Below are 27917 nucleotides of genomic sequence, written 5' to 3' on the forward strand. Positions count from 1 at the left end.
GTCCAGGGGACATAAGTATGAAGATGGAGATAGAGAAAACAGCCAAGTAAATAAACAAAGAACACACTTGAAATGGTACCTCAGATGACAGACCCAATATCTGAGGACATCCTATCAAGTCTCTAGCAACGATTCGAACACAAGTGGCCTGAAAATAACACTGCAGCTGCTGCTGGTGGGCACAGATCTTGTATGGAATGCCTAAAATGGCACACCACTGTAACAGGAGGACTTAAATGACGACAATTGGAAGATAAAATTTCTAGCATGAATTGGGTGTCATTCAGAACTTTATACAGCAAGACTCACAATGGATTATAACCACACAGTATGTGCACAGCATTCAGAACAGCCACAGCTAGAAGAAAACACTACAGTTACTGCTATTGGTTGGTGCATACCACTGACAGTGTGTCTGTCATGGTGTGGATCGCAGACGGAGCATGTAAAACACCATAGGCATAACTACCAGACTTGTTCCACACTGGAATCAGTATCAGACAGCACTTGGAGAAGACTGCAAGTCACGCAGTTGAAATATCATGCAAAAAGACGTAAATAACTGGCAGAATCTCAATTGTACAACATGACCTCGTCTCACTGGAAAAGCCTGAAGAAGGGCAGACTTGCTCAATGCAAGACCCTAAAATTTAATATACTCTCAAGAAATGTTAATTGATCAATTATGTATGATAGTAATTATCATTTAAATGTAACAAACTTTAAATCTCATTTACTGTGTATGGTGAAAAGGAATCCATGGATACTACCCTTTGCAGATGTGATCAAAATTACGTCTGCTCACCTTACTGGCTGGAAGGAGAAATACCATGGCCAGGTTATGGACTTCACTGACCACAGGTTGTTTTTTCTTACCACAGCCACTCTTCTTTTCTCTAGCACATATTACTGTACCTCAACAGTGAAGCAGCTGAATGCATGGGGACAGCAGTTTTTACATGAAGAAATCTTTGACTATTTCACCTGTGGTCACATTCCATGAATTCTTATTGACAATCTTTTATCTGAGTGTGTTACATATCTGATTTGGTCAAAATTTTCATCCACTCTTCACATTCTTTGTCGTCATCTTCCTGTGTAATCATACAAATTTTTTTCTGGTCCTAAAATAATTACTTATGTCACATAAAACATTTGATTTTTCCATACGATTTTCACTCTCCTTTTTTTAAAAGAAATACAGCTTCACTTACTTTTCTGTTAATTATTGTGTAAAATTTCATGTCACTCTGCTCACATAGATTTCAATAACTCATTTTCTATCAGGGGTTCAGAGCTGTGTTCGACTTCTCTATTGCAAACAAGTTGACTGGCAAATGACATGCAGTTGAATCTTTGAATACTTCAGAATAATGTACAAAGGCCAACAGGTGCAAATCATATTCTATGACTTGAGTTTATGTCCATACTTTTTATCAGGGGTAAATATGACTATTTTCAAAGCCAAATCTGCCTAGTTCACTACACCCTATCCCAACTGTTGTTTGATAGTCACATCACAATGTTGTTATGCAGATACTTGGATTATTAGGTCCGTAATACAGGATGTGATAAGGTTGGAGTAAAAGAGAATTGAAGTAATCTGCATAGTGCACCAGCCCTCAAGCAATGCACACTAATCATAGGCTGTCACACTTAGCTTGTACGGGGCTTAGTCTAGTTCCTTAATTACATGGCTTCGTGTGGAATTAAACAGTAACTGTATTGGTGTCTGGGATGAAGATTTATGGGCAGAGGCTGAATATGGAAATTGGCCATACAGCTGTCCTTTTGTGCTTTAATAACAGAAATTAGTTATGATTATCAATACGACTACAACTGAGCAAGTACTAGCAATCTCACCTATAAGGACTCCTTTCAACTGTCTGCAAGGTCCACACTTGCACAGTAAGAGGAATTATGCTTTAATGGGAGCTAGAATATCATGTGAGTGATGGAATCCCCACATCAAATAGGAACTAGTTCTGGAAGGAAGCCCCATATGAGCTCAGTAAGTGTACTAGGGATTTTATCTGAGATGTGGTGGGGTTTTTGATAGCAGCTCACTGACTCACTGGGTGTAACAAGCTACAAGTTGTGGGTCATTCAGCATAATCACCATTTCTGTCAATGCATTTTTGTAGACACTGTGGCAGTTTTTGTATGCCCATGTCATACCAGCTCGCCGCCATGCTGTTCGGAAAGTTATGAACCTCTTCTTTCACCTTGTCGCCAGAGCTGAATTGCTGGGACCACAATTAACGCTGACAGGTACTGTGAGACTCTGAAAAAACTCAAACGGGCAATTCAGAACCGAAGAAGAAGAATGTTGAGCAAGTGCGTTCACATTCTCCATGACAACACTCGCCCACACATCGCTCGGCAACCCATTGCTCTCCTGCAAAAGTTTCAGTGGAACATAATCACCCACTCACCCACCCTATAGTCCTGACTTGGCACCCAGTGACTATCACCTGTTCCCTAGGTTAAAAGAACATTTGGCCGGAAAGCGATTCAGCTCCGATGACGAGGTGGAAGAAGAGGTTCATAACTTTCTGAACAGCATGGCGGCGAGGTGGTATGACGTGGACATATAAAAAAACTGCCACAGCATCTACAAAAATGCATCGACAGAAATGGTGATTATGTTGAAAAATAGCTAAATATTCAAGCTGTAAACTGTTGTAAACCATTGTAGAAATAAACAGGTCTATGTACTTATAAAAAAAATAGGAGACCTTACTTTTGGGATTACCCTTGTAGCTATTTTGGTAACAGAGTATGTGTGGCATGCACATGTGGTTTTTTTTAAATATGAGAAAATTATCTGTAGTCCTGATGTGCTGTTATGAGTGGTGCACAGCAAACAGAAGAATCACCAGTAATGGCTATAAAGGGGAATATGTATCATTGCAAGAAAATTTAAATCTATTATTAGTGAACTGCAGAAGTGTTCACTTTAAGACCCTATAATTACTCTTCACTCATTACCAGAACAATTTGCATGTAACATTCCAATGTTGAAACCAGAGGTGACCACCACTGAAATATTAAGGTTTGAATTGTACATACCAAAATCATAAGTCGGACACCAATGGCAACACGATTTTAAATGTCATAAAAAACTCTGTAGTGCCTAATGAGATAAATTAAATACACTCACACTGTGACATAATCTAGCTGAAGATGATCATCCAAGCTAGGCACAAAATATTACCTGCATCTTCCTACAGTACACCAAAATCTCCCATGAAAGTGGTGGAATGTTTCACAAAAACCTAAGAAAATAATACAAATAATACTAAAGTCAGACCACAGTGATAGAGGAACATTTAAATATGCCATCTATACTGTTACGATTCATTCCTTTGGAATGAGACATTAGGATACTGAATACTGTGGTATCATACTAAACATGTTTCCTGAAAATTATCTTGAGCAGCTAGTGAGACAGTCCACCTGTGGCAGAAATGTACTGGATCTGTTGGCAACAAACACTCACAAAAATTTTTATTCAGTGAATGTATCCAGATATTCAAAGTACTGTACGTAGTGAAGTTCAAATTGATGCAAAATTTCTTGACTTCTAGAAAACCTTCGATGTGGCTCTACACTTCTGTCAAGCAAATAAAATACATGTGTAGAGAACATACAGGGTTATCAACACAAGAGTATAATAGCACCAATATGCTGCTGCTGAAGACAGTGTTAAGAAGGTAGAAAGATATTTCTACTTAACAAGTTCAACTAGAAAATGGTTAGAAACTAACAGGGCAGTCAACAGCAAACATTTTGCTCTCTGGAGGGAGACGTGGACGATACAGATTCCTACATACTACAGGCTATGTTCTAGATAAATCTGTGCCACAAAAGACAATATGGAAGGGAAGAAGTGATTACAGTTCAATAACTATTTTGCAAAATGACTACAAAGAAAAGCAGAAAGAAGAGTATTGCAGCTTCAGGTGAATCTTAATCCTTGCTGAAAAGAGAATCCTTTATGAAGTCAAATATGTGTCAGGACAACTAGGTGAGAAGAGTTCACTTGCTGATTTCATTGACACCAAAATGGAAGGTGATAAACAGGCGGCAGAAACTGCTTCACAATACAATTCCTACTTTTGGCTAACATGCTGTTGCAAAACTGATGGCTGCACAAATAAGTGAGTGTGCACTTTACAGATCAGCTCAAGACACACAACTATGGAAAGGCCGCTGGATCTAATGTGAAGCTCAATATATTCTGTACCAAATATGCAGAAGCTACTTAACTGTGGAAAGGTCACTGGATGTAACGTGAAACTAAATATATTCTTTATCAAATAAGCACTAACCCCTCTTACAGTAACAGTTTATTGTATTTACTTTAACAACAACACCAGGGAAGTAGATGACTTGTCTGAAAGTCAAGAAACTCCTCATTGGGCACATTCTTTCTGAGCACAGATTGTATGAAATAATGATTTCTCTGTTCATTCAAGATATCCAGAAGACAGTGAATGGTTAAGCTCAAACTGATGCAATGTTTTTTGATTGTTAGTGAATCTTCCAAGTTGTATGGTCATGGTCCATAAAACTGTAAAGTCTCTGACATTTCATTCAGAGCTGGGCTGAACACCTTCAGAGCTGCTTCCAGCTCCACTGAGATGCTCAACAAAGTTCTGGATGAAATGCCAGCAGTGAAACAGTTTAACAGACCATGACCATACAACCACAAAGATCCACCATTAATTAAAGTGTGTTAAAGCCTTCACTGCATGAACGTTTTTTGTCTTCAAGAAAAACTTCAGCGTAGTTGTGCACTGTCATCAAGTAAACAAAATGCACATGTAAGGAACACTCAGGGGTATCAATATAAAATCAAATAAAGGTAATGCAGGAGTAGGCGTAATAATGAATATAAAAATATGAATGCTGATGAACTTCTATGAACAGCAATATGACTGTAGTCAAGATGGGCAAGAAGTTAACACCCACCACTGCAATACAAGTTTATATGCCTATTAGCTCCACACATTATTTGGAGATTGAAACACTGTGCAATGGAATGAAAGAAATTAATTCAGATTGTTTAGTGAGACAAAAATTTCAATGTGCTGTGGGACTGGAATTTGACAGTAGCAGAAAGAAAAATAAAAGGAGAACATGGGCTGGAGAAAAGGAATGAAAGGGGAAGGTGCCTACTAAAATTTTGCACAGAGCAGAATTTATTCATTGCTTAAGAAGCATCAAAGGAAGTTGTATATGTGGAAGAGAGCTGGAGACACTGCATGATTTCAGATGGATTATATAATGATATGACAGAGATACTGAAACATGATTTTAAACTGCAAAACCCCTTTCCAGTGTGAGATGTGGACTGACAACTATTTATTAGTGAGGAGTTGCAGATTAAAACTGGAGAAACTGGAGAAATGTATCATATGGAGATAGGACCTGGAAAATTAAAAGAAGCAGTGATTACTGAGAGACTCAAAGGGAGTGTTGGGCCACGATTCACTGAAAGGGGAGAGGAATACAGAGGAAGACAAATGGGTCATTTTGAAAGATTGTGTAATGAAAGCAGCAGAGTAGTGAGGGCAGCAGAGAAACAACTAGGTAAAGAGACAAGGTTCTGTGAAATTCCTTGGATAACATGTAAGGCACTGAATTTAACTGACAAAAGGTGAAAATATAAAATTGCAGCACATGAAATAGGCAAAGGGGAATACAATGTTAAAAAATGATATTGCCAGAAAGTGAAAATTGCATGAATGGCTAAAAAAGAAACATAAAGCTGTAGAAGCAAGCATGACTGTGAGGAAGATAGATGTTGCATATAAGAAATTGAAAGAAACCCTTGGGGGTAAACGAAGCAGCTATATGAAAATCATAAGCACAGATAGCAATCCAGACTTATGCAAAGAATGAAAAGATGTGAGATGGAAGGAATACACAGAAGGACTACACTCAGGAAAAAACTGGAAGACAATACCATGGACAGGAAAGAGGAAGTACATGAATATGAGATGGAAAATATGATTGCACGAAAACAATTTGACACAGTACTGAAAAACCTAAGTCGAAACACAGTACATGTAGTAAATGACATTCCCTCAGAATTACTGATATTCTTGAGAGAACATACCATGACAGAACTATTCCACCTGGTATACAAGATATATGAAACAGGCGAAATAGCCTCAGACTTCAATAAGAGTGTACTAATCCCAGTTCCATAGGAGGCTGGTGTTGATAGACGTGTAGACCGCAGAACCATCAGATTAATAATCCATGGTTGCAAAATTATTTACAGAAGAATGGAAAGAAGCCTATCTCAGGGAACATCTGCCTGGGTTATGAAGAAATGGAGGAACACAATAGGCAGTACTGACCCTATGACTTGTCTTAAAGGAGAGAATGAAGAAATGCAATGTTACATATATGGCATTTGAAGATTTACAGAAAGCCTTTGGCAATATTGACTGGAATACACTCTAATTCTGAAGGTAGCAGGGACAAAATACAGAGAGCAAATGAATTTTCACAATTTGCACAGAAACTAGACTGCAGTTATAAGAGACAAAGGATGTGAAAGGGTATGAGTAGTTGAGAAATGAGTGAGACAATGTTGTAGCCTATCTTTAATGTCATTCTACTTTACATTGAGGGAGCAGTATACAAAACAAAAGAGAAATTTGAACTCTTAACATCTGTTAAATCGAAGGGATAATGTCTTGGAAAGAGGTCATAAGATGGATATAAAAAAAGTAACACAAGATAAATGCAATTTAGCTAAATTAAATCACACCGTTCAGAGGTAATTAGGTTAGCAAATGAGACACTAAAAGTAGTAGACGAGTTTTGCTGATCGGGCATCAAAATAACTGAAAATGGACAAAGTAGGAGAGATATAAAATGCAGACTGGCAGTTACGAAAAAGGTGTTTCTGAAAAACAGAATGCTGAAGATTAGATTGGTACATTGGATAACCAATGAAGAATTACTAAATGAAATTGGTGAGAAAAAAAAAATATATGTTTACATTTGGTGACAAACTTCAGTTTCAAATATTGAAATTTATTCCTGCAATTAAACTTTACTGTAATAGACATAGATGTATAACCTAAAGTAACAAATGAAAATTTGTGCCAGACAGGACTCAAACCTGTGTTTCCCACTTATCACGAGCAGAACACGAATCTGGATTTCCTGCTTATCGTGAGCCTTACAACTTAGTTTCAATAACTGAAACTGCAGTTTGTCACAAAATATAAACTGCTTGGCTGTTACTTCTAATCCAGAGAAGCTGTGGCATGCAAGGCGAAGACGGTCCTCTGACAAAAATCACAAAAACAATCGATGACTTCTCATTGCCTTGATTCTAAAATCTGCATGGGAATCATAAGATGTGTGAGTGTGGTTAAATGAATATCTATGAGAAGAGATACACAGTGACATTTGGAAGTTTGGGTTTGGTTCAAATGGTTCAAATGGCTCTGAGCACTATGGGACTTAACATCTATGGTCATCAGTCCCCTAGAACTTAGAACTACTTAAACCTAAATAACCTAAGGACAGCACACAACACCCAGCCATCACGAGGCAGAGAAAATCCCTGACCCTGCCGGGAATCGAACCCGGGAACCCGGGCGTGGGAAGCGAAAACGGTACCGCACGACCACGAGATGTGGGCATTTGGGTTTGTCCAGAGAGTGTGCTCAGATAGTCTAATTGGTAAGGTGACCACTCGCGATAAGTAGGAAATCCAGGTTCAAGTCCTGGTGTGGCACAAATATTGTATATCACTTTAGGTAGTACATCTATACCTATTAGAGTTCAGTTAACTATCAGCATAAATTTAAAAAAAGACACAACTAGACTAAAAGAATCAATTAGGCACATCTGAGGCATCATGGAACTGCCATTTTAGTGGAAAGGGCAGAGTGGCACAACAGAGAGGGGGGTGGGGAGGGGTCACAGTGGATACAAATTGTAGAGGAAGTCTACATTTTGGGCAAAGTAAGCAGGTTCAGATGGATGTAGGTTGCAGTCATTATGCAGGGAAGAAAAGGTTTTCACAGTTTAGACTAGCATGGGGAGCAGCATCAAACCACTGGAAGCTGCTGCTGCTGCCACCGCCGCTGCCATCGCCTCCAACAGCAGCAGCAGCACCACCACCACCACCACCACCACCACCACCACCACCACGACATGTCCAGATATATATAGAACTGCACTGAAGACTTTCCAACAAACAGAGTAGTATGTCATTGTAAATTGGGAGGCATAACCAGAGGTGGAAGTTGCATCTGGACTGACTCATGATAGTGTGGTTGGACCACTAATGATTATTTTATGCACAATTACCTGCCATATAATGTTTATACCTCTACAAGGTTGTCTGAAAACTATACAGTTGTATACAGGAAGGTGAGATCATTAGAAAATTGTTGCAAAATACAGAGACTTGCTGGTGGATAGTACATGGTGCCAATGTATATCTACATGACTAGTCAGCAATTCAAACTTAAATGCTTGACAGAGGGTTCACAAACCCACTTTTGGGCTCTTTCTTCATCATTTCACTCCTGAATAGCATGTGGTAAAAATCAACATTTAAATCCTTCCATGTAAACTCTAATTTCTCTAATTTTATTACAATGGTAATTTCTCCTTATGTAGGTGGCAGTCAAAAAATAATTTGGCATTCTGAAGAGAAAGTTCGTGAAAAGATCACACCACACGAAAAACACTTTTGTTTTAATTACCACCATCCCAATGTGTGTACTATATTCGTGACACTCTCTGGACTATTTAATGATAAAACAACATGAGCTGCCCTTATATGGACTTTTTCAATGCCTTAAGCATTCAATATCATACAGCAATAATCCATAAGAGGGTGGACAAGTCTAGTGTTGGCAGTCTAATTAGCAGATCTGTTGCATCTTTTAAATGTTCTGGCAACACAACACAGTCTTCGGTTTGCCTTCCCCATAACATTTTCTATGTGATGGTTCAAATTTAAGTTGATCATAAATTTCACGCCTATATATTTAATTGGATTGACAATCTTTAAATTTTTATGATTTATCATGTAACCAAAATTCAACAAATTTTTTTAGTACTGATGTGAAAGACTTCACACTTTTTATTGTTTTGTGTCAAATGTCACGTTTAGACAAGATATTTGTGTCATGCAAAATCATTTTGCTATTCATTTTGGTCTTCTGCTGACTAGTAGATCGTAAATTACAGCATCATCCACAAACAATATACGAGGACTGCTCAGATTGTCTCCTACATTGTTCATATTGATTAGGAACAACAGAAAGCCTATAACACTCCCTTTGGGAATTCCAGATATCACTTCTGTTTCACTTGATAACGGGAGGCAAGAGGAAATGGGGAGGGAGGGCAAGGCAAAGAGGGTTGGGTGTAGAAGGTAGAAGGGTGGGGGCAGAAGGAAGTGCGGGACAGGAGGAAGTTGTGGGGGCGGGAGCAAGAGGAAGTTGTGGGGGCGGGAGCCAAGAGGAAGTTGGGGGGAGGGGGAGCCAAGAGGAAGTTGGGGGGGGAGCCAAGAGGAAGTTGGGGGGGGGAGCCAAGAGGAAGTTGGGGGGGGGGAGCCAAGAGGAAGTTGGGGGGGGGGAGCCAAGAGGAAGTTGGGGGGGGGAGCCAAGAGGAAGTTGGGGGGGGAGCCAAGAGGAAGTTGGGGGGGAGCCAAGAGGAAGTTGGGGGGGGGAGCCAAGAGGAAGTTGGGGGGAGCCAAGAGGAAGTTGGGGGGGAGCCAAGAGGAAGCTAGGGGGGCAGAGGAAGTGCGGGGAGGGGGGAGAGGATGCGCGGGGTGGGGGGGGGCCAAGAGGAAGCGCGGGGTGGGGGGGGCGCCAAGAGGAAGCGCGGGGTGGGGGGGGCGCCAAGAGGAAGCGCGGGGTGGGGGGGGGGGCCAAGAGGAAGCGCGGGGTGGGGGGGGGGCCAAGAGGAAGCGCGGGGTGGGGGGGGGGGGGCCAATAGGAAGCGCGGGGTGGGGGGGCCGAGAGGAGGCGCGGGGGGGGCCGAGAGGAGGCGCGGGAGGGGCCGTGAGGAGGCGCGGGAGGGCCGAGAGGAGGCGCGGGGGGGGCCGAGAGGAGGCGCGGGGGGGGCCGAGAGGAGACGCGGGGGGGCCGAGAGGAGGCGCGGGGGGGCCGAGAGGAGGCGCGGGGGGGCCGAGAGGAAGCGCGGGGGGGCCGAGAGGAAGCGCGGGGGGGCCGAGAGGAAGCGCGGGGGGGCCGAGAGGAAGCGCGGGGGGGCCGAGAGGAAGCGCGGGGGGGCCGAGAGGAAGCGCGGGGGGGCCGAGAGGAAGCGCGGGGGGGCCGAGAGGAAGCGCGGGGGGGCCGAGAGGAAGCGCGGGGGGGCCGAGAGGAAGCGCGGGGGGGCCGAGAGGAAGCGCGGGGGGGCCGAGAGGAAGCGCGGGGGGGGGGGCGAGGGGAAGCGCGGGGGGGCCGAGGGGAAGCGCGGGGGGGCCGAGGGGAAGCGCGGGGGGGGGGGGGCGAGAGGAAGCGCGGGGGGGCCGAGGGGAAGCGCGGGGGGGCCAAGGGGATGCGTGTGGGGGGGCAAGGGGATGCGCGGGGGGCAAGGGGATGCGCGGGGGGGCAAGGGGATGCGCGGGGGGGCAAGGGGATGCGCGGGGGGGCAAGGGGATGCGCGGGGAGGCAAGGGGATGCGCGGGGGGGCAAGGGGATGCGCGGGGGGGCAAGGGGATGCGCGGGGGGGCAAGGGGATGCGCGGGGGGGGCAAGGGGATGCGCGGGGAGGCAAGAGGAAGCGCGGGGGGGGCAAGAGGAAGCGCGGGGGGGGCAAGAGGAAGCGCGGGGGGGGCAAGAGGAAGCGCGGGGGGGGCAAGAGGAAGAGCGGGGAGGCAAGAGGAAGAGCGGGGGGGCAAGAGGAAGAGCGGGGGGGCAAGAGGAAGAGCGGTGGGGCAAGAGGAAGCGCGGGGGGGGGCAAGAGGAAGCGCGGGGGGGGGCAAGAGGAAGCGCGGGGGGGGGCAATAGAAAGCGCGGGGGGGGGGGCAAGAGCAAGCGCGGGGGGGGGGCAAGAGGAAGCGCGGGGGGGGGGCAAGAGGAAGCGCGGGGGGGGGCAAGAGGAAGCGCGGGGGGGGGCAAGAGGAAGCGCGGGGGGGGCAAGAGGAAGCGCGGGGGGGGCAAGAGGAAGCGCGAGGGGGGGCAAGAGGAAGCGCGAGGGGGGCAAGAGGAAGCGCGAGGGGGGGCAAGAGGAAGCGCGAGGGGGGCAAGAGGAAGCGCGAGGGGGGGCAAGAGGAAGCGCGGGGGGGCGCTAGAGGAAGCGCGGGGGGGGGAGCCAGAGGAAGCGCGGGGGGGGAGAGCCAGAGGAGGCGCGGGGGGGGGGGCCAGAGGAAGCGCGGGGGGGCAGAGGAAGCGCGGGGGGGCAGAGGAAGCGCGGGGGGGGCAGAGGAAGCGCGGGGGGGCCAGAGGAAGCGCGGGGGGGGGGCCAGAGGAAGCGCAGGGGGGGGGAGGAAGTGGGGGGGGACAAGAGGAAGTGGAAAGAGAAGGTGTTGAAGCGGAGGGGGGGGGGGACAGCAAGGCGAGAAGTGGGCAGCAAGGCGGGAAGTGGGCAGCAAGGTGGGAAGCGGGCAGCAAGGTGGGAAGCGGGCAGCAAGGCGGGAAGCGGGGGAAGGGGACAAGTGTGGTGTATAGGCCACTTGCCCGGCAGACCTGCAACCTTTCTCATACCTGTGGTATGCAAGCAGCCTAACCTGGAGGAGGTTACATCAACATACGACAGAGCTTCAATTACACATGCTGACTAGGCCACCAGACGGCAGTGCAAAGTCCACTAATGACTGCTGACCCGTCAGACCTGTTTGTTTCTGCATATCACAGACTTGCAAATAGTCGCTCTAGTATCTCTACAAGGCCTGGGTATAAAGGATGGCAAAATGCCATTCCAAGTGAGTCTTACGTCGAGCTCCAGGTCGTGTGCTGACTGCACCTGTAGGTCTTAAGTTTTGTTCGGAACAGCATTCTACTACCTAGTGATCTTTAGACTGTATCTTATTCTGTGACCAAGTGAGTAGCAGACTCTGACTGTTCCATCATGAAGGCCTTCAGCCTAAGTTTGGACTTGTGCAAATTCAGTGCTAATCGCGCATACTTTCACAAACTATCATTAGTGGTTAACTTTTCTCCAAAGAGGTATTTTTTGTTGATGTACTTATTAATGGGACTGTTCTACATCATTTACCTGCACTGTGTTCTCATTTCACCTAATTGGTGTAAGACATATCAGTTGATGATGAAGATTTTTTGGGTCCAAATGCCTGCATTGGCTCCAGTGCCACTGCCAAGTTTAGTCCCACATCAATTGGCAATGAGGATTTTTCAAGCCCCTGTACCTCCATCAGCTCCAGTGCCAAGTATCATCCAACAGCAAGTGACGACGAGATATATTTCAGTGAACTTAAACTTTTATGCACGTTTTTCACCCTAGGTAGACAATGTCTTTGTGGGAACGTGACTCCTATGTCACAAAGACTTTGACAGTGACTTTTAGCACCAACATGTGTAGTTCCCAGTTGTCCATCCTCAACATGGAAGATATGCCCCATGTTTTAGCTTTGCTATCCAACATACAGCAGAAGCAGAGACACATTATGAAACAGCTGGTCAGCATCTCCATGGTACTGGAGGTACCCAGCTACCATCCTAGATGCTTCTTCAGGGTCAACCACCTCCAAACGTAACAGCTACAGCTTCCTGCTTCTTACACGGCACCAGAACCCTTGGCCAGCAGCATTCAAACTCTGCCCAACCCTGGATAAGGCCCCTGACACTCCTCTAGCAGGGTCATCCACTGCCGGACAACACTGCAACAGTTTCCTCCTTATCAGACATCTGAACCTGCATCCACATCTGTCCTGACGCACAGTCCTTTCAACATCTCTTAGAACAAAAAGTCTAATCCAGTCTTCCGTGTCTAAGCACACTTTTTGACTTTCCTTTCCAGGCATGACCACTGTACTCGTTTTCCTAATTTTCTGGTGCTTCCACAGCGAACTATGCCTTCCAGCCCCAATCATTTCCCTTCCTCAGTGTTCCTGAACCTGTCTATGCTCTACAGGCACAATACCCTTCAATTTTAAGTGTTCCCGCATTCACCTCTGCCCTCGAGCCTCACCCGTCTGCCCTGTGGGCATAAAGATACATCCCAAGTGCTACTGAATCCACGTCTAGCTTCCCAGTATCATTAGTTCCCATTTTCCAGGCTTCTGCACTCAGTTATGTCCTCTGTCCCAACAGGTTAACTTTTCACATGTCCCCACTCTCACTTCCACCCTCTGTACTCTGCAATTTTCCTTTCCAAGCGCTCCTGCCATCACATCCACCTTCATATAGTTTTTCCATGTCCTTTTTAGAGTTGTTTTGCAGCAATTTCAGCCATCTATGTCCCATATCCCTACTCCTATGTTTGGTCTCCTTACAGACACATTCCAGATGGCTCACTCCTCGACTGCCGCAAGCTGCTCTGGGTCTGCCCACGCCAGCCTTGCAATGGAGCCAGGCTCAGAATCTAGGGACTAAGCTGCTGGAATTTCGGACACCTTTGTTTCTTGTCACTTCCAACACTGGACGTCAGCTGTGGTTACCCCGTTCTTGGGTCTGGCCATGGGAGAAATGACACTGCATGCCAGATCCAGGTATCTCCAACCATATCATCCATGGGGAATGCGTGGCAAACATGGACACATCATTCCCAGAGGATTTCCATAATTATTTGTTCCAGACTTAGATTTCAGGCATCCCAGAGCCAGGTACAACACCAACCTGCCACAGCCTCAACAGGGTTGAAGTCCACAGCTTCCAGGAACGTCAGCCCCACTTCTCTCCTGGTTCCCATGTTGATGGATGTAGCCCAGTGTCCTGAGTCACCAGTTCCAAGGAAGATCACATGCCGGAGAGCAGGGAGCCATGGAGAGTGAGGAGTAGAAGTTAAGTAGGGGTGTAGGTGTTGAGAAAGGGTCCGAGAGGCAAGGACTGTAGAGCCTTAGTGAGGGAGGGAGGGAGGGAGGGGGAGCGGAGAGGGAGGGAGGGAAGGGGGGGGAGAGAGAAAGAGAGTTCAAATGTAGTAGGATTGTTTAGACGAAAACACGCTGTACAAACTGAAGATTAAACACACGCACAATGGGGCGCATGATTGTGGCCTATTTCCCTTTTTTCTATTCTGGATGGAAAACTCCATTCTCACGTTAAAGGCTTTTGATTTTATCAGTAAATTGATGGATTTCTAACTGTGGAAACATGACAGCCAGAGTTCAGTCCCTAGTATATCTAATAGTAACATTTATTTATGTTTGTTAAGTTTTGAATTTATTATTTTATGCTCACATTTGAGACTTTCAAATTTATCTTTGGTCTCTATATTTCATACATAAAAGCAATCTATATAGATTTACTGACCTATGAATTGCCTTCACAATCCCAGTAGCAACAGGACTTGATTGTGTAACTGTAGCTGGTATTGCACCAGCTACCACTGAAGTGTTGAGGTTTGCTGGGATTGACAAATGGTGTGTCACCATGCCAGCTGCCACATGTGTAGGTACTGCAGTCACTGAACTGGGACTAGGCATTGAAACTGATACTTGGAATGAATGCCCCTGAAATTCACCAAATTAGAATGTATGTGACAAAAATGTGAAAAATGTTAAATTTACATATTCAGGCTTGGATATTTTCACTTCATAACCAAATTAAAAATAAGAGTTTTTGATGTCACTGGCACAACAGGACTGATAGAGTCATCTGCTACATAGTATTGCGCAAGTAATTTTATGTAATTTATATCATAATATACTTGTTGCATTATTTACTTTATTATAATTCCAGTTGGATCACAATGTTTATCTGTAATCAGGTTATTAATTTTGGTTGGTAATTACCATCTTAAGACCTAGAAAGTATAAGCACTCAGAGGTAGCCTAATTTACAAAATACGTCTAACCATACAAAATTTAAAGCAAAAAACTATAAAACAACTATAAAACTATAAACAACTGTACAATATATCCATACCAGAGTAAAAACATGTTGCGTTACACATCTCACACTATCACATGTGATGGTGCAGTCAAAATCATAGCCATTTTGGCTTTGTCAAACAAATAAAATTATGGTATTTAAACAGCATGACTGAAGCCTAAATATTGCACATGATGTGACACTCAAGTCGTACCACACTGCAGTGTCAAGAACTCAAGCACACTAGATGGCGCCGCAGCATGTCGGTTTACATGACTTCAAATTAGTAAATTCCTCATACTGAAGTATATAAAAACTCAGTTCACATTTTATATAAGGAAATGTAGAAGATAAAATGGAAATGACTGTGCTTACATCTCATATAATACATTTAGCGGGAAAGCCAGCTTTATTAAAATAAACACGTATGTTACACAATTGAAACAATTTAATTACAGAAAGACTAACAGCTCACTAGTGAAAACATTATCAAATGTTAACAATGTGCTCATGCAACAAGCCCACCAGACAGGAAATCACAATAAACCAAAGGCACAACACTGAAATGGAATAAAAATGTCACTGGATGTCACAGCATCATTTCTTCAAAATTTTAAATCTAATTTTACTGTGTCACACATAAGACAATGACATGTTTGGCAAATAGCACTTTTATTCAAAAAAATTTTGTGTGTGCACAAGTGGCCATTGAACTGGCAGACAGTAGCCTACCAGTACTGATATAGATTTGTATAATTCAATCCTTCTGAATATCTTAAGTAGTACATTTACTATGAAAAATCTTTGACAAACATTTTAATAACACATTTTTGCTAGTTACACTTCGTGTTTTACAAGTGGATAAGCTATAATTAGGCTCCTGTGTCCAATGACATATTAATATTTTATCGTTCTTCTTGGGGGAATTGCTTTTGGAGGCTGCCGATTTGTCAAACACTTTGTGGGATTTTATGTATTTTCTTGGTTTTATTTATCAAGGTGTAGAGTTTCTCTCTTTTTCCCTCCATTTTCCTCTGTTTTTCTCTATGTGTATTTTAATACTGATTGTCTTATAAAAAGATATTGTGCATAGTACACAAAACTGCTTAATTTATTTGACAATAAAAAATCACTCATGCTCTCAAGAATAGATAATACTGTTTTGCATTAACAGTTTTTACGTTGTACCATTACTTTTATGCGAGTGATTTTACCCATTCTTGATCAGCTAGCAGAATGCACGAACACAGCCCTGTCAACTAAAAAATTTGTTTTATTTATGAGTCAAACATTTGAAATATCATGAACAGCTATATTGTACAGTGGCATGGGATTCCTGATGTGGAATAGATATATCTTTTTAGACTGTATAATTTTATAACATCTATTTTAATGTATTGATACTTTATAATTATGGTTGTTGTATGGATGATGCATGGCAGTGATACTGTGGCATCCAATGACATTTTCATTCCCTTTTACTGTGGTTAAACTGTGAGCTCTTGTCTGGTGGGCATCTTGTGTGAGCACATTGTCCACATTTGATAATGTTTTCGCTGGTGAGCTGTAATTTTTTCTGTAATTAAATTGTTTCAGTTGTGTAATGAGACTCCGTATTCTTCTAACAAAGATGTTTGTTTTAATAAAGCATTCTTTCCCATTAAATTTATTCTATGATGTGACAGCACAATCATTTCATTTTATCTTCTGAATTTCCTTTCATAAAATGTGAACTAAGTTTTTATACACTTGATTATAAGGAATGTACTGCAGCAAAATCATGTAAACTGATGTGCAGCAGCATCTAGTGGGCTTGGATGGAGACACGTTACTTGGCGCAGCACAGCAGTATAACTGAGTGTATCTTCATGTGCAGTATTTATACTTCAATGATGCTCTTCAGATGCCATAATTTTATATAACTGATCAAGCCAAATTGGCTAATGATTTTGACTACACCATCACATGTAACAGCATATGTGTAATGCAACACATTTTTACTCAGGCATGAATATGTTGTGTAGTTGCTTTATAGCTGTCCTCTGTTTTACATTTATGTGGTTAGGAGTTTGATTTTTATTAGGCTACCTCTATGTGCTTATATCTTTTAGGTCTGAGGTTGATCATTATAGATCACAATTAATAACCTGATTGCAAACAAACATTGTCATCTGAAAGTGGAAGAAAAATAAAGCAAATACTTTCCTGGATCACTGGAAACTTTTTCATGACTATGTCACCACTTGCAGTAGTGCATTGTCATACACTTTGTACACTCTAGTATTTTATGCGATAAAGCTAATACGTCATGTCAAAATCTCACAAGTGCATTCACATACCTGATCACTTGACTGAACTTCAATCTTGTATCCAGGTGGAAGGAATGTATTGAATCCTACAATAAGTTCAGGATGTCCTCTGAAGAGATTGGAAACACGCTGTATAACACCTGGGGTATCAATACTGGAACAATAAGACCATTTCAAAATGCTTTGATGCAATACAATACTATACAAGGAGCTCAAAGAACATCATAAAGTTCAAAATATCAGCTCTTAGCATTTGGTGATTCTGGTTTGAAAGATTAATTCCTAAGTGTCTTACAAGTGGTATTTTTGGCACGAAAGGAATTTTATTGCTTGTTTGTGAGTGCCGAGCAGTTCTCAGTTATCTTTATTACTCTACTGGATTGTTACTGTAAACAAACCTCAATATAGTTTTCATTAATTTTCATTCAGCTGAGTCACAGTATTAATGACACTGATCACCTACTATGTCGAAAAATAGTGAGAACTTGTTAAAGAAAAGACTGAAATATCATTAATTATGATATTTTAAAAATGGTAGAAACTGTCGAAGCAACATAACAACAACAATAATAATCATAAACAACATGTCACATAACAATTACTTCAGTGCACAAATAATAATGGACAAAGTGTGGAGTTCAATTATCAATTAGTTATGGAATTTTTTTCTGTAATTTATCACTCCTTCCACCTCTGGCAATCATCTGTCTACATGAAAAATGCCAAGGTGTATCATGGTTTGGTTCCACATTAAACTATAGAAACTCCTATAACAACCAGAGAAAAGCAGAGGATATACCACCTCCACTAAGGACCATGCCTAATAAAACACTGCAGTATTCAAATTTATTTTTGGGTCAAGCCCAACTATAGTAACAACAGGTTAAGAAAATAGAATGTGTCAGCAATGGCCTGCAAGTTGGGACAATCGCTGCATTATCTTGAAATGATATGGACAATTATGGAATACTCAGCTCGGGACAGATGGATTTGATTAACATGAATCATCTTCACAAGAACAGTTTTTATACTTTCCAAGATATTTTAGGGATTTTAAACAGTAATAATACACTGAAGTATACATGAATTACTCAACTCTGAATAATACAGTTGACTATTGAAATTCACTGCAGCCAATTACATTCATACAACTCGATTAAGTGGGTCTTAAGTATGTCTGCAGGGAAATGGAGTTTGTGAGGATAAAGTCAAATGGAGAGTTTGCCATTCCACTATTGTTGAAAATTACATCAGAGAGCAGTGCACATTTTTTTTGAATAGTAGTTGAGAATGTGCTCAATACAGTACTTAACAATGTTCTCAAAACATAAAACTTGTTCCACTGTCTTGTGTTCACTGAACAGGTGCTGCTACTTCCTTTAAACAAATTAAAGTTGTAAACCTCATAAGTAAGTAGATAGATAATGCAATGTTAGCGTAAGGAACCCTAGCGCATGAATTATCACTGTGTATGGTCAGGATTACTCAGTAAGGTACTAAATGTATTCTTTCTGCCTGTACTGAGTAATTACGAAATAATATGCCACACACATCAAGGAATGAATGTAAATGAAGAACACAAGTTTTGCTCTAACATGATTGTAGACTGTGGACAATATTCTAACACTAAATGTATCTTCATTTAGATTCAGCTGCAAATACTCCATGTGTTTCTTCCATGAGGGCAGATTATATACCTCCAGTCTCCAAGAATCTGGTTCTTCTGCTTCACTACTTGCACCATCATCATAAGAGTGGTAATGTCAGTGCAAACAGAATTTTGTACAAGGAACTGGATGTTCTATGGTTTTTGCCACTGAGAGTCAATCACAGTTATTTGTGCCTGTGGGTGCACACAGAGAATACTGGTCAACCCACCAGTCAAGACGCAGCAGTAACCATATGAAGAGAGAGCTGTGCACATGCTGGCTGCTCTACGCTCTTATCTCAAACAATCTTAAAGAAACTACTAGATAAAAAAATTAGTCTTTCAAATTTTATAGGCTCATTTCTTAGCTCCATTATGAAGCAGCTATCATTTAATTAATGGTCATACTTTTTGTGACATTTCAAAATTAAGTTTGAATAGCTTGCAATTAAAAATAGGAGTCACAATGAGTTTATGTTTTGTGCATTTTAGGTCATACATTGCTGGGTATGAAATGTGACAAGTGTGAACTATTCATAACATCCATTGTATCTCATGAACAGTTCAAGATGTTGAAATGTGTTTTTGGCAAATCACAGCACTCCAAGAGGAGAGTATTTTGCCACATGGTTAACACGTAAAATTTTCTTATCTAACACAATATACAAGTAACTACAGATCTTACCATCATAATAATGTAACCAATAGCTGGTGAAATGAGAACTGGTGTGGGTTTGCAACAAATTATGTAAAGAAATTGCACATTCATTTTTATTTTTTATTTTTTTTTATTTTATTTTATTTTTTTTTTACCGAGAAAGAGCTTTTTCCAAGTTGTTGTTGTGTTGACCTGAGTTGCTTTTTTAATAACACAAATTTCACGATTCAGTTACAACTGCAATGTTCATATTCATATAAAGTTTGGAACTTTCATTGCTTTCTTTATTGTGAAATTAACTATTCCTAACTGCATTACAATAAATAATAACTCCTAATCTTTTCTTGGTAATGTATTGTGTTCCCTTCAACTTTATTGCAAATCTCTGCACTTCAGTTTATGTCTTCAGTTCATTCAATTATAATTTAACAACTGTATATGGTAACGCACTTCAAGTAATTTCCTCTTTCTCTGATTTTTACACTGTTCAAATTTCAGTTTCATGCAACATACTGTACATTATTTACACAATTTCATATATCTTTACTTAATTTTAGAGTAAACATTTTACACCAACAGACTTCTCATGCAAACAAATGTATTTATATTACTACAATTTTTACCTACATCTTCAAAAATTCATAATTGTTATGTTTATTTTGGGAAGAAAAGAGAAAGCTGTCCACCAACTGGAAGAAGAAGAAATGGACAGCCCACTGACAACAATAGCAATAGAGGTGGAGATCTAGCTCACATTGGGGGAAGGATGTGGGAGGATGCTGAATGTGTCCTTTCCAAAGTAGCCTTCCTGACATTCACCTAAAGTTATTTCGGCAAACCATTGAAATCCCAAATCTGGATGGGCAGACAGGGATCTAAATTTCCATCTTCCTGAATATGAGTCCAATGTCTTACCACAGCACCACCTCACTTGGTCCCAATCTGAAAATTTGATCACTACTGTGCTTTAATTGGCATGGTCCTATTCCCTTGCCTTCCTCTAACCTAGCAGCTAACTTACTCATCCAGTTATGGGGGACACACAGTTTAACCTGACCTCTGAACCATAGAGAAAAATTGACCAGGCACTGAAACACAGATCTTTGGATATGTGGTCTGAAACTTATCCATCCGCATAAAACTACTATTTTTCAAATCATGCAAGTTCCATTCTTCAACAGCTTTCAATCAAAAGTTAAGAACAGTTTATGTCAGCCCATGCCACTAGTTCATAAAACTTTTGAAAAATCTAGAAAATAATTCCCAACACACAAACCATATCAATTCAGGCTGGCAAAGAAAAAAAATCTTACCTTCATAATCTCAGATATCATTGAGTTTAACATACATTAAAACACAAGTCAATGTAAGAAACCCTTTTTTATTTTTAAGTGCCAAACCCATTTTTTTCTTTTTATTTTGTTTTTGAACTGTTGATCAGTACTGTAAAGTACTATATTCCCTGAAAAAGAGTTTCCAATTTCCAATTTGACAGGTTTTATAAATGTCCGAAAATTTTTCCACACAACTAAACTATTTTTTATTGCCACATTCTCACATATTGGTCTCATGAAATAAATATCTAAGTTTTATTTGGCAAGATATTTTAATTATTAAAAATAAGTAGCGTACACAACTTTAAAAGAAACTAGGAACAACCAAAATATATTTGGAAGTTGCAAAATATATAAGTTCCAAAGTACAGCACTTCCATGAACACCACTGAGAGCTGAAATTAGCAATTCAATAAACTAAAAACATGTTCAAATGCATAATTATTTTCATTTTATATTTCTGCAAAACACTGCAAACTGGAAGTGAGTGCTAGTGGTAGGGCCACTGCCTTGCAAATGGAAATCTACATCCAGCAGCTGGTCCATGTGGTATCATAAAGCTGAAAATGATTTCACTTAATTAACAACTCATATCTGTAACATATGCAAATACACTAGACAAAGTCATACACACGACACAAATATTCTACTTAACGGATTGTGAATCTGAGTATAAAGTTGCTTTTTCTGAGATTTTATGAGACAAAATGAAATTTCTTCTTTCTGCTGTTTGAAGTTTATGCAATGTAAGTTTGGTCATCATTTGAGTTCACACATGTGTCTTCTGAATTTCTTTCACACTATTAATTTGTTTAGATCATTCTTCTGCCTTCTAATATTAGAATTCTACAACTTTGAGCAATCAGATGAAGCTTGTTGATGTGAACAATTTTACCAAACTTGTAAAATCCTTAGCATTCTGAACTGCAACTGTACTGAAGCTGGACGTATGTTTTGTACCACAGTGTTTCAATGGGGCCACTTACATCATCCCATGACCAGTAACACTGTACACCCATTCCATTGGCACAAACAACTGAGTGAATTCAGATAGTTGGTACTGATTTTTGAAATGATTTGGGGCACCATCTGAAATAACATTGATTTACACTGCTTGTGATTGTAGGAACTGAAGAATTTTACATACAACCAACAATGTATGTGCTGAGTCATGTCCTTTGTCGTAACCTGTAACTGCAACATTCATTCATGGTGGTTTTTAACTCTACATCACAGATCACTAATAACGTCATATGGCCAACCAAGGTGTCGTAAGTCGTGTCTTTAATGATATTCTTCAAAGTTAGCATGAAAAGATCAAAATTTGCACAATATACAGATAAGCACAAATCTCTATGTTCATTTGTGGGACTATCCATTTATGACGTAGTACATAAAATATTGATCTTCCAATGTGGAATATCAAATGTTCCTTCTTTTACGCTGCAAAAAGTTCTTAAGTGCGTATCATAAATCTTTTCACTTTCACCACATCTGCTCCTGTTACTACTACACTAATAGTGTCTTTTCTGTTGGCACTCTGTCGAGAACAGCCTGGCTTATTTCCCAGATAAAACAACTGCGCAATTTGAAGATAAGCTTTATTCATAGGAAGACTTTATAAGGGTTCAGTTTTCCACACCTTTTGCAGCTCTCACATTTCTTACTTTGTCCAGCATGTACTTTGATGCAGCTGGAATGCAGTATGAAATGTTCTTCTTTGAAAAGGATACTGGGACAATTGTTAGAACTTGCACATTTTCATTGAAGGATGCACACAATTCAAATGCAGAATTGATATTTTACAAAAGTTTTGACAAATTTCTCAACCTACTTTTGATTTATTTTCCTCTGAAGAGGAATTTCTACTTTGAAGAAAGTGGTCAGTTTTGTTTTTGTGTCATTACTCAGAGCTTCACTAAACTCACTGTGCATTCTTTATGGGTATACCTGATGACTTGCATAACTTAACCATGGTTTCTTAACAAGACTAACACCAACCAATACAGCTGCTTGATTAAGGGAATGGAACTCTTCCTCGGCAGATATAAAATCTACAAAAGTAACATTGTGGGAGCCATCTTCTTGTTCACTTACTGTTATTGTTGATATGATGTCACAAGATTTATAACAGAGAGAGTAATCACTAAAAACACCTTTACTTTGAACCAGACTTGAAATGATCATATCAATTAGCACAATGTTCACAAAAGCTCAAAGGTACTGCTGGACTACAAATTTAGTGAACTGCCTCTTTGTTTGCCTCTTGATAACTGAATGTCAATTCCAGTGTCCTCCCTTTCATGTGCTATGCCAAAAACAGAGAATTATTTGTATGTATGCAGTTTGCGCTTGAAGACTATTATATATTCTGTAATTATCTGGAAGCTTCTTCACTGTCCCATAAGTGTTTGGAAGGTTTTATGTCATACAATCCAAGGAATACAGTATTCTTCAACTTTATGGCAAAAAGGATTGACATTTTTGAAAAATATTGAATTTTAATGAAGACCTATAGGATTTTAATATTTTGGGGAAAATTAAAAGTGAGAAATGTTGATTGAGGCACCATCTTCGATGGGCTGTATCTCAGGCTAGGATTTGTTTTAAAAACAAAACTAAGCAAAAAGAGGTTTCTGAATTTGTACTGAATTTTAACATACACTAAATTCTATAATACCTGAGGCTCAAAATGTAACCCATATTCCTGCCTGAATCAATGTAAATTATACCTAGTACAATTTTGGCAAACATTAGCACAATTCCATTTAATGCCATTTTTGTAATAAACACAAAGCAGTGGTTCACTGATGATGCCACTAAGATTGCATTATGATACATTATTGAACAAAAGTTACAAATTGAAAGGTATTCAATATATGTCAGATTTGACAGCATAATGTCCCATCAATAATGAAACACACCTCAAATGTTTGTCAGCTCTTCATACAAAAATTGTTTGCAAAGCCTAGTTTGAACTGCAAAGCAAATTTCTGTTAAGAAAGTAGCATATTTGCCACACATACAGAAATTAAAAATATTTATAAATAACGTCACAGCCAGTACCCACCGCATCCTTTCACACACATAAACACAACAGAACTAAAATGGCAGACAAGTAATGACCAGCATCCAGAATGAGTTTTAGAACAGAGAATGGAGTGGAGGGCTGTAACTTACCACCAATAATACTCATTCCACTTATAACTACAATAAACTGTGCACACTTCAGAAAAAAGTTAGCATATTTACCCAAATATACGATAGTCCTGAAAATATGTTGTGCCCCAAAATAGTATTCCATGAGGATATTAAAAAAACATTGAAGTTCTTCCCTGGCAAATCCAGAAGCAGTGCAGAACAAGTCAATGACTAGCGGAATTCCAGCAAGAGAGAAACACTGATTGACAAGCAGTGAATACAGAAGCTATTGCAACACTCCGAACTGGCTGAGTGCTCAAGCAAGCAGACATAGCGCAATGGTATCATGGCAACAGGAGGATACCATCATAATGGTGTCTACGTAGTGTCACAAGAAAGCCCAGGTCTATCTTAAGAATAACTAATCTGTTACCAACACAGCAGAAACAAGCATCAGAAAGATGTAGCTGAGAAATCCTGAGGCAACCAAGAGAGCTGACCAAATGGGAAACAAGGACGCATGACGTCATTGCTGCCTCACGAAGCCACAGCACACGAGTGCACCCAGCACAAATACTATTCCTCTCCTGCTGGATTTCTATCCTGTTGCAGCGATCCTGTCATGAGGGGGGGGGGGGGGGGTATATGGCGATCAACTGTCTACTTGCCTTGCCTTGAAACTTCCATGGATCCTGTTGGAGGACCTTAGCCACTGTGAGCTGCAGTGCCTGCTACTTTGCTAAGACTGATGGGGTGCTGTGACTGTCACCATCCAGTTGGCCTTCTGGAGGTCTGACCAGCAGATCCTAGGAGCAGATCATCATCCATCACTGTGAGGATGAGCCACTGCTGGCACTTACCCTCCTTCCTGCAGTATATGCCGATGCCACCAGTCTCTCTCTCTCTCTCTCTCTCTCTCTCTCTCTCTCTCTCTCTCTCTAACAGGAGGCTGCCGCCTTCTTCAGCACGGCTACATGCACTGCAAGCACGGCTGGAGGGTGCCTCTCATGGGCATTGACCTTTGACACCAATGAAAAGGCTCTGGAGATCAATTAGCAGAGCTGTGGGCCACCGTCCTGTGTTGGTTGTGTTGGTGATGCTACCAGGGTCATCATCTGCCCATGACGTGACAGCCTGCTACGTAAACAGTTGTTGCCCCTCTGAGACTGTGAGGCGTACAGGCATCAACAACTACTGGCTCCATATGCACTCCACCAGCGTGCCTAAGCTGTCAGTCCTCTGAAGATGGCAACTGTGTACTTGTGATTAATAAATATATAACTGACAGTAATGTTTTCTTACACTTTTGAGGATCTCAGATATCCTCACTGCCGCATCCTGCACAGCGCAATCCTTACGATTGTAGGGGTCACAGACTGCCACTCTATAATAAGATGTCCCACCCCCTTTTTTAAAGAGGTAGCTTGAGAAATTTTTATCTTTAACATATTCTGACTAATCCAAATTGAAAACTGTTTTACTGATATAAAGTATGTGGCTAAAAAGTTAGCATTATAACAATTCTAATCTGATGTCATTTATTGATTGTCTACATTTTGATAATACATGGAGAAATAAAATAAACAAAAAGAAATGGTTTACACTAGAACCCTTTGGCTGTTGTGGATGAGTTGACTTTAACTTGTCTTGTTCTGCCACTCCCCAGGTGCTGAGGACATGTTCAAACAAAGCCTCTGGGTTTTCCTTAAATGTTGTTGATATGTTTCTGTGTCCCATTCTGCCAACCCTCTCACTGCTGTGAACAAGTTATTTCCACATCTTGATGAATAAAAACATTTAGAGTACTTATCATACAACATATGAGCCTCTTTGCGTGCTATCATTTCCAAAAAACTTCCTTTCAATATCTTGAACCATTTATGAAATGTAATGATTGTTATGACCGCACGGTTCCCCAAGTGCACAGATGGAACTGGTTGCACTGTGTGCTTCTATCTGCCAGATATAAAAACCACTATCTCAAGAATAAAATGAGGAACCACTGTGCTCTCAGTTTTAAATGAAATTTTGATATCTTATTTTCATTTCATACACAGTAATTTATGGGCTAAAATCTACCATACACAAAATCTACACAATGCATTTTGCCCCTGCAAAGTCATAAAAATTCATGCAATGTTTTATTCAATATAGCACAGTAACAACGACAAATAATGAAATGACATTCAGTCCTATATCGAAGGAAGATATCAGACTGTACGCTGTGCAAAAATCCAATTTTTTCACCAAATAGTTTTTTTAAAATCTGAATGCAATCTCTCAGCACAGGCAGCAGCATTAAGGGAGCAATAACAGTGACAAAAAAGCCACGCTCAGCACAGAATACAAATAGCACACCTGTAGCAGTTAAAGGGTTAATTTTTATCTTCACTTCCTTTTCTGCCTGCTATCCATACCAGTCTTCTGTGGCATCACTATTGTTGGTCATCATCAGCCCATCAATGGTATCACAGCACATCAAAATAAACGGGCATCCGATCAGTGTTGCCCATATAGCCTACAACATTGTCTTTCCATTTCCTTTGATGGATTATGTAAGCCTATTACACATGTAGTTTTTCATCAAATGCCTTGGGAAGTCACTGAGCTAGTCTTATTCTTCATTGTAACATATGTCCCTCCCTCTTTATCAGCCTGATGCATCAGCCAGTACTTGATTTGAATTTCACGACGCATGCAGTTCAAAAATTCCTCTTTATCTCCATCATCTTCATGCAGATGATTTCCCGAGTAATCGAAAAGCCTTCACTGTGTTTCTCCTGCATGTACTGTACAACCTGATGTTGCAATTCATGAAATCTTCCCTGCTTCAGTCCCCAGAAAGTTTAGCGTGTAGAACTGGTATTCTTTAATTTATTCTTTATCTGATGCAACCTATAAACATTTTCTTCTGTGACAGAAAATTTTCTGCCTCCTGTACAGTTTGTTGTATCGCCTGGAGGAACACACTGAAAAACACAGACTCGTAGATCCACATTTGTTAACAAAGTCACAGCTGTAATTTGCATCCATTGTCACTTGCTACGATTTACAGTTCTGAAAGTGTGACAATATAATCAAACTGAATGACAGAAAACAATTGTCCTCTCAGTTCCCTAAGGCAGAAATTGCACCACTTCGGATTAACATTGTAGCCAACATGGAAAATCCACAGTGCTGTACAGCAATAGCAGCCTTAGTATCGTTGTTGACGCTCACGTTTCATTTGTTGTGCCACATTTCAAGTGTTGGGTGTGAACATCTTTCGTTACCGTTAGTTTGCCTCCCATAGAAATGTATACTATTGTTGACTATTTATTCAATTTTTAAAAAAATGGTTCAAATGGCTCTGAGCACTATGGGACTTAACATCTGAGGTCATCAGTCCCCTAGAACTTAGAACTACTTAAACCTAACTAACTTAAGGACATCACACACATCCATGCCCGAGGCAGAATTCGAACCTGTGACCGTAGCAGTCGTGCGGTTCCAGACTGAAGTGCCTAGAACCACTTGGTCACCACAGCCGGCTCAGTTTTAAAAGTCAGTTCAATTCTAATAATATAGATTCAGATGAAGTGCAGTTTAAACAAGGTAGATGGTCATAAAAAGACATGGAAAGTGGTATACATTTCCATGGTTGGCAGCACGATAAAATTTGCTGCCCACTTACCACTCCCCTCCCCACATTCAGTCTAGTTCTCGGCCAAGCTGATGTCTCTGTTCCCTCTCCAAACCTACCGAATTCTTCAAATTAAATCTGTGTGTCACCTCAATTGCCAAAGCTTCACCTGTAAATGTGATACAACTACTACATTAATCTATTACACAATGTAAC

The 27917-nt window shown here is 41.0% G+C and overlaps 1 protein-coding gene across 1 annotated transcript in view; it reads right to left on the reverse strand.

The window, feature by feature from the left end:
* LOC126248118 (paired amphipathic helix protein Sin3a-like) overlaps window positions 1–27917 on the reverse strand; it is a 306715-nt gene that overhangs the window by 191579 nt on the left and 87219 nt on the right. Inside the window, exons 5-7 of the mRNA XM_049948797.1 lie at window positions 17329–17452; window positions 14523–14628; window positions 9635–9706 (exon numbers count right to left, since the gene is read on the reverse strand). Coding sequence (XP_049804754.1) covers window positions 9635–9706; window positions 14523–14628; window positions 17329–17452 — 302 coding nt within the window. The remainder of the gene's footprint in view (window positions 1–9634; window positions 9707–14522; window positions 14629–17328; window positions 17453–27917) is intronic.

This window comes from Schistocerca nitens, chromosome 3 (genome assembly GCF_023898315.1).
Source record: "Schistocerca nitens isolate TAMUIC-IGC-003100 chromosome 3, iqSchNite1.1, whole genome shotgun sequence".
Lineage (NCBI taxonomy): Eukaryota > Metazoa > Arthropoda > Insecta > Orthoptera > Acrididae > Schistocerca > Schistocerca nitens.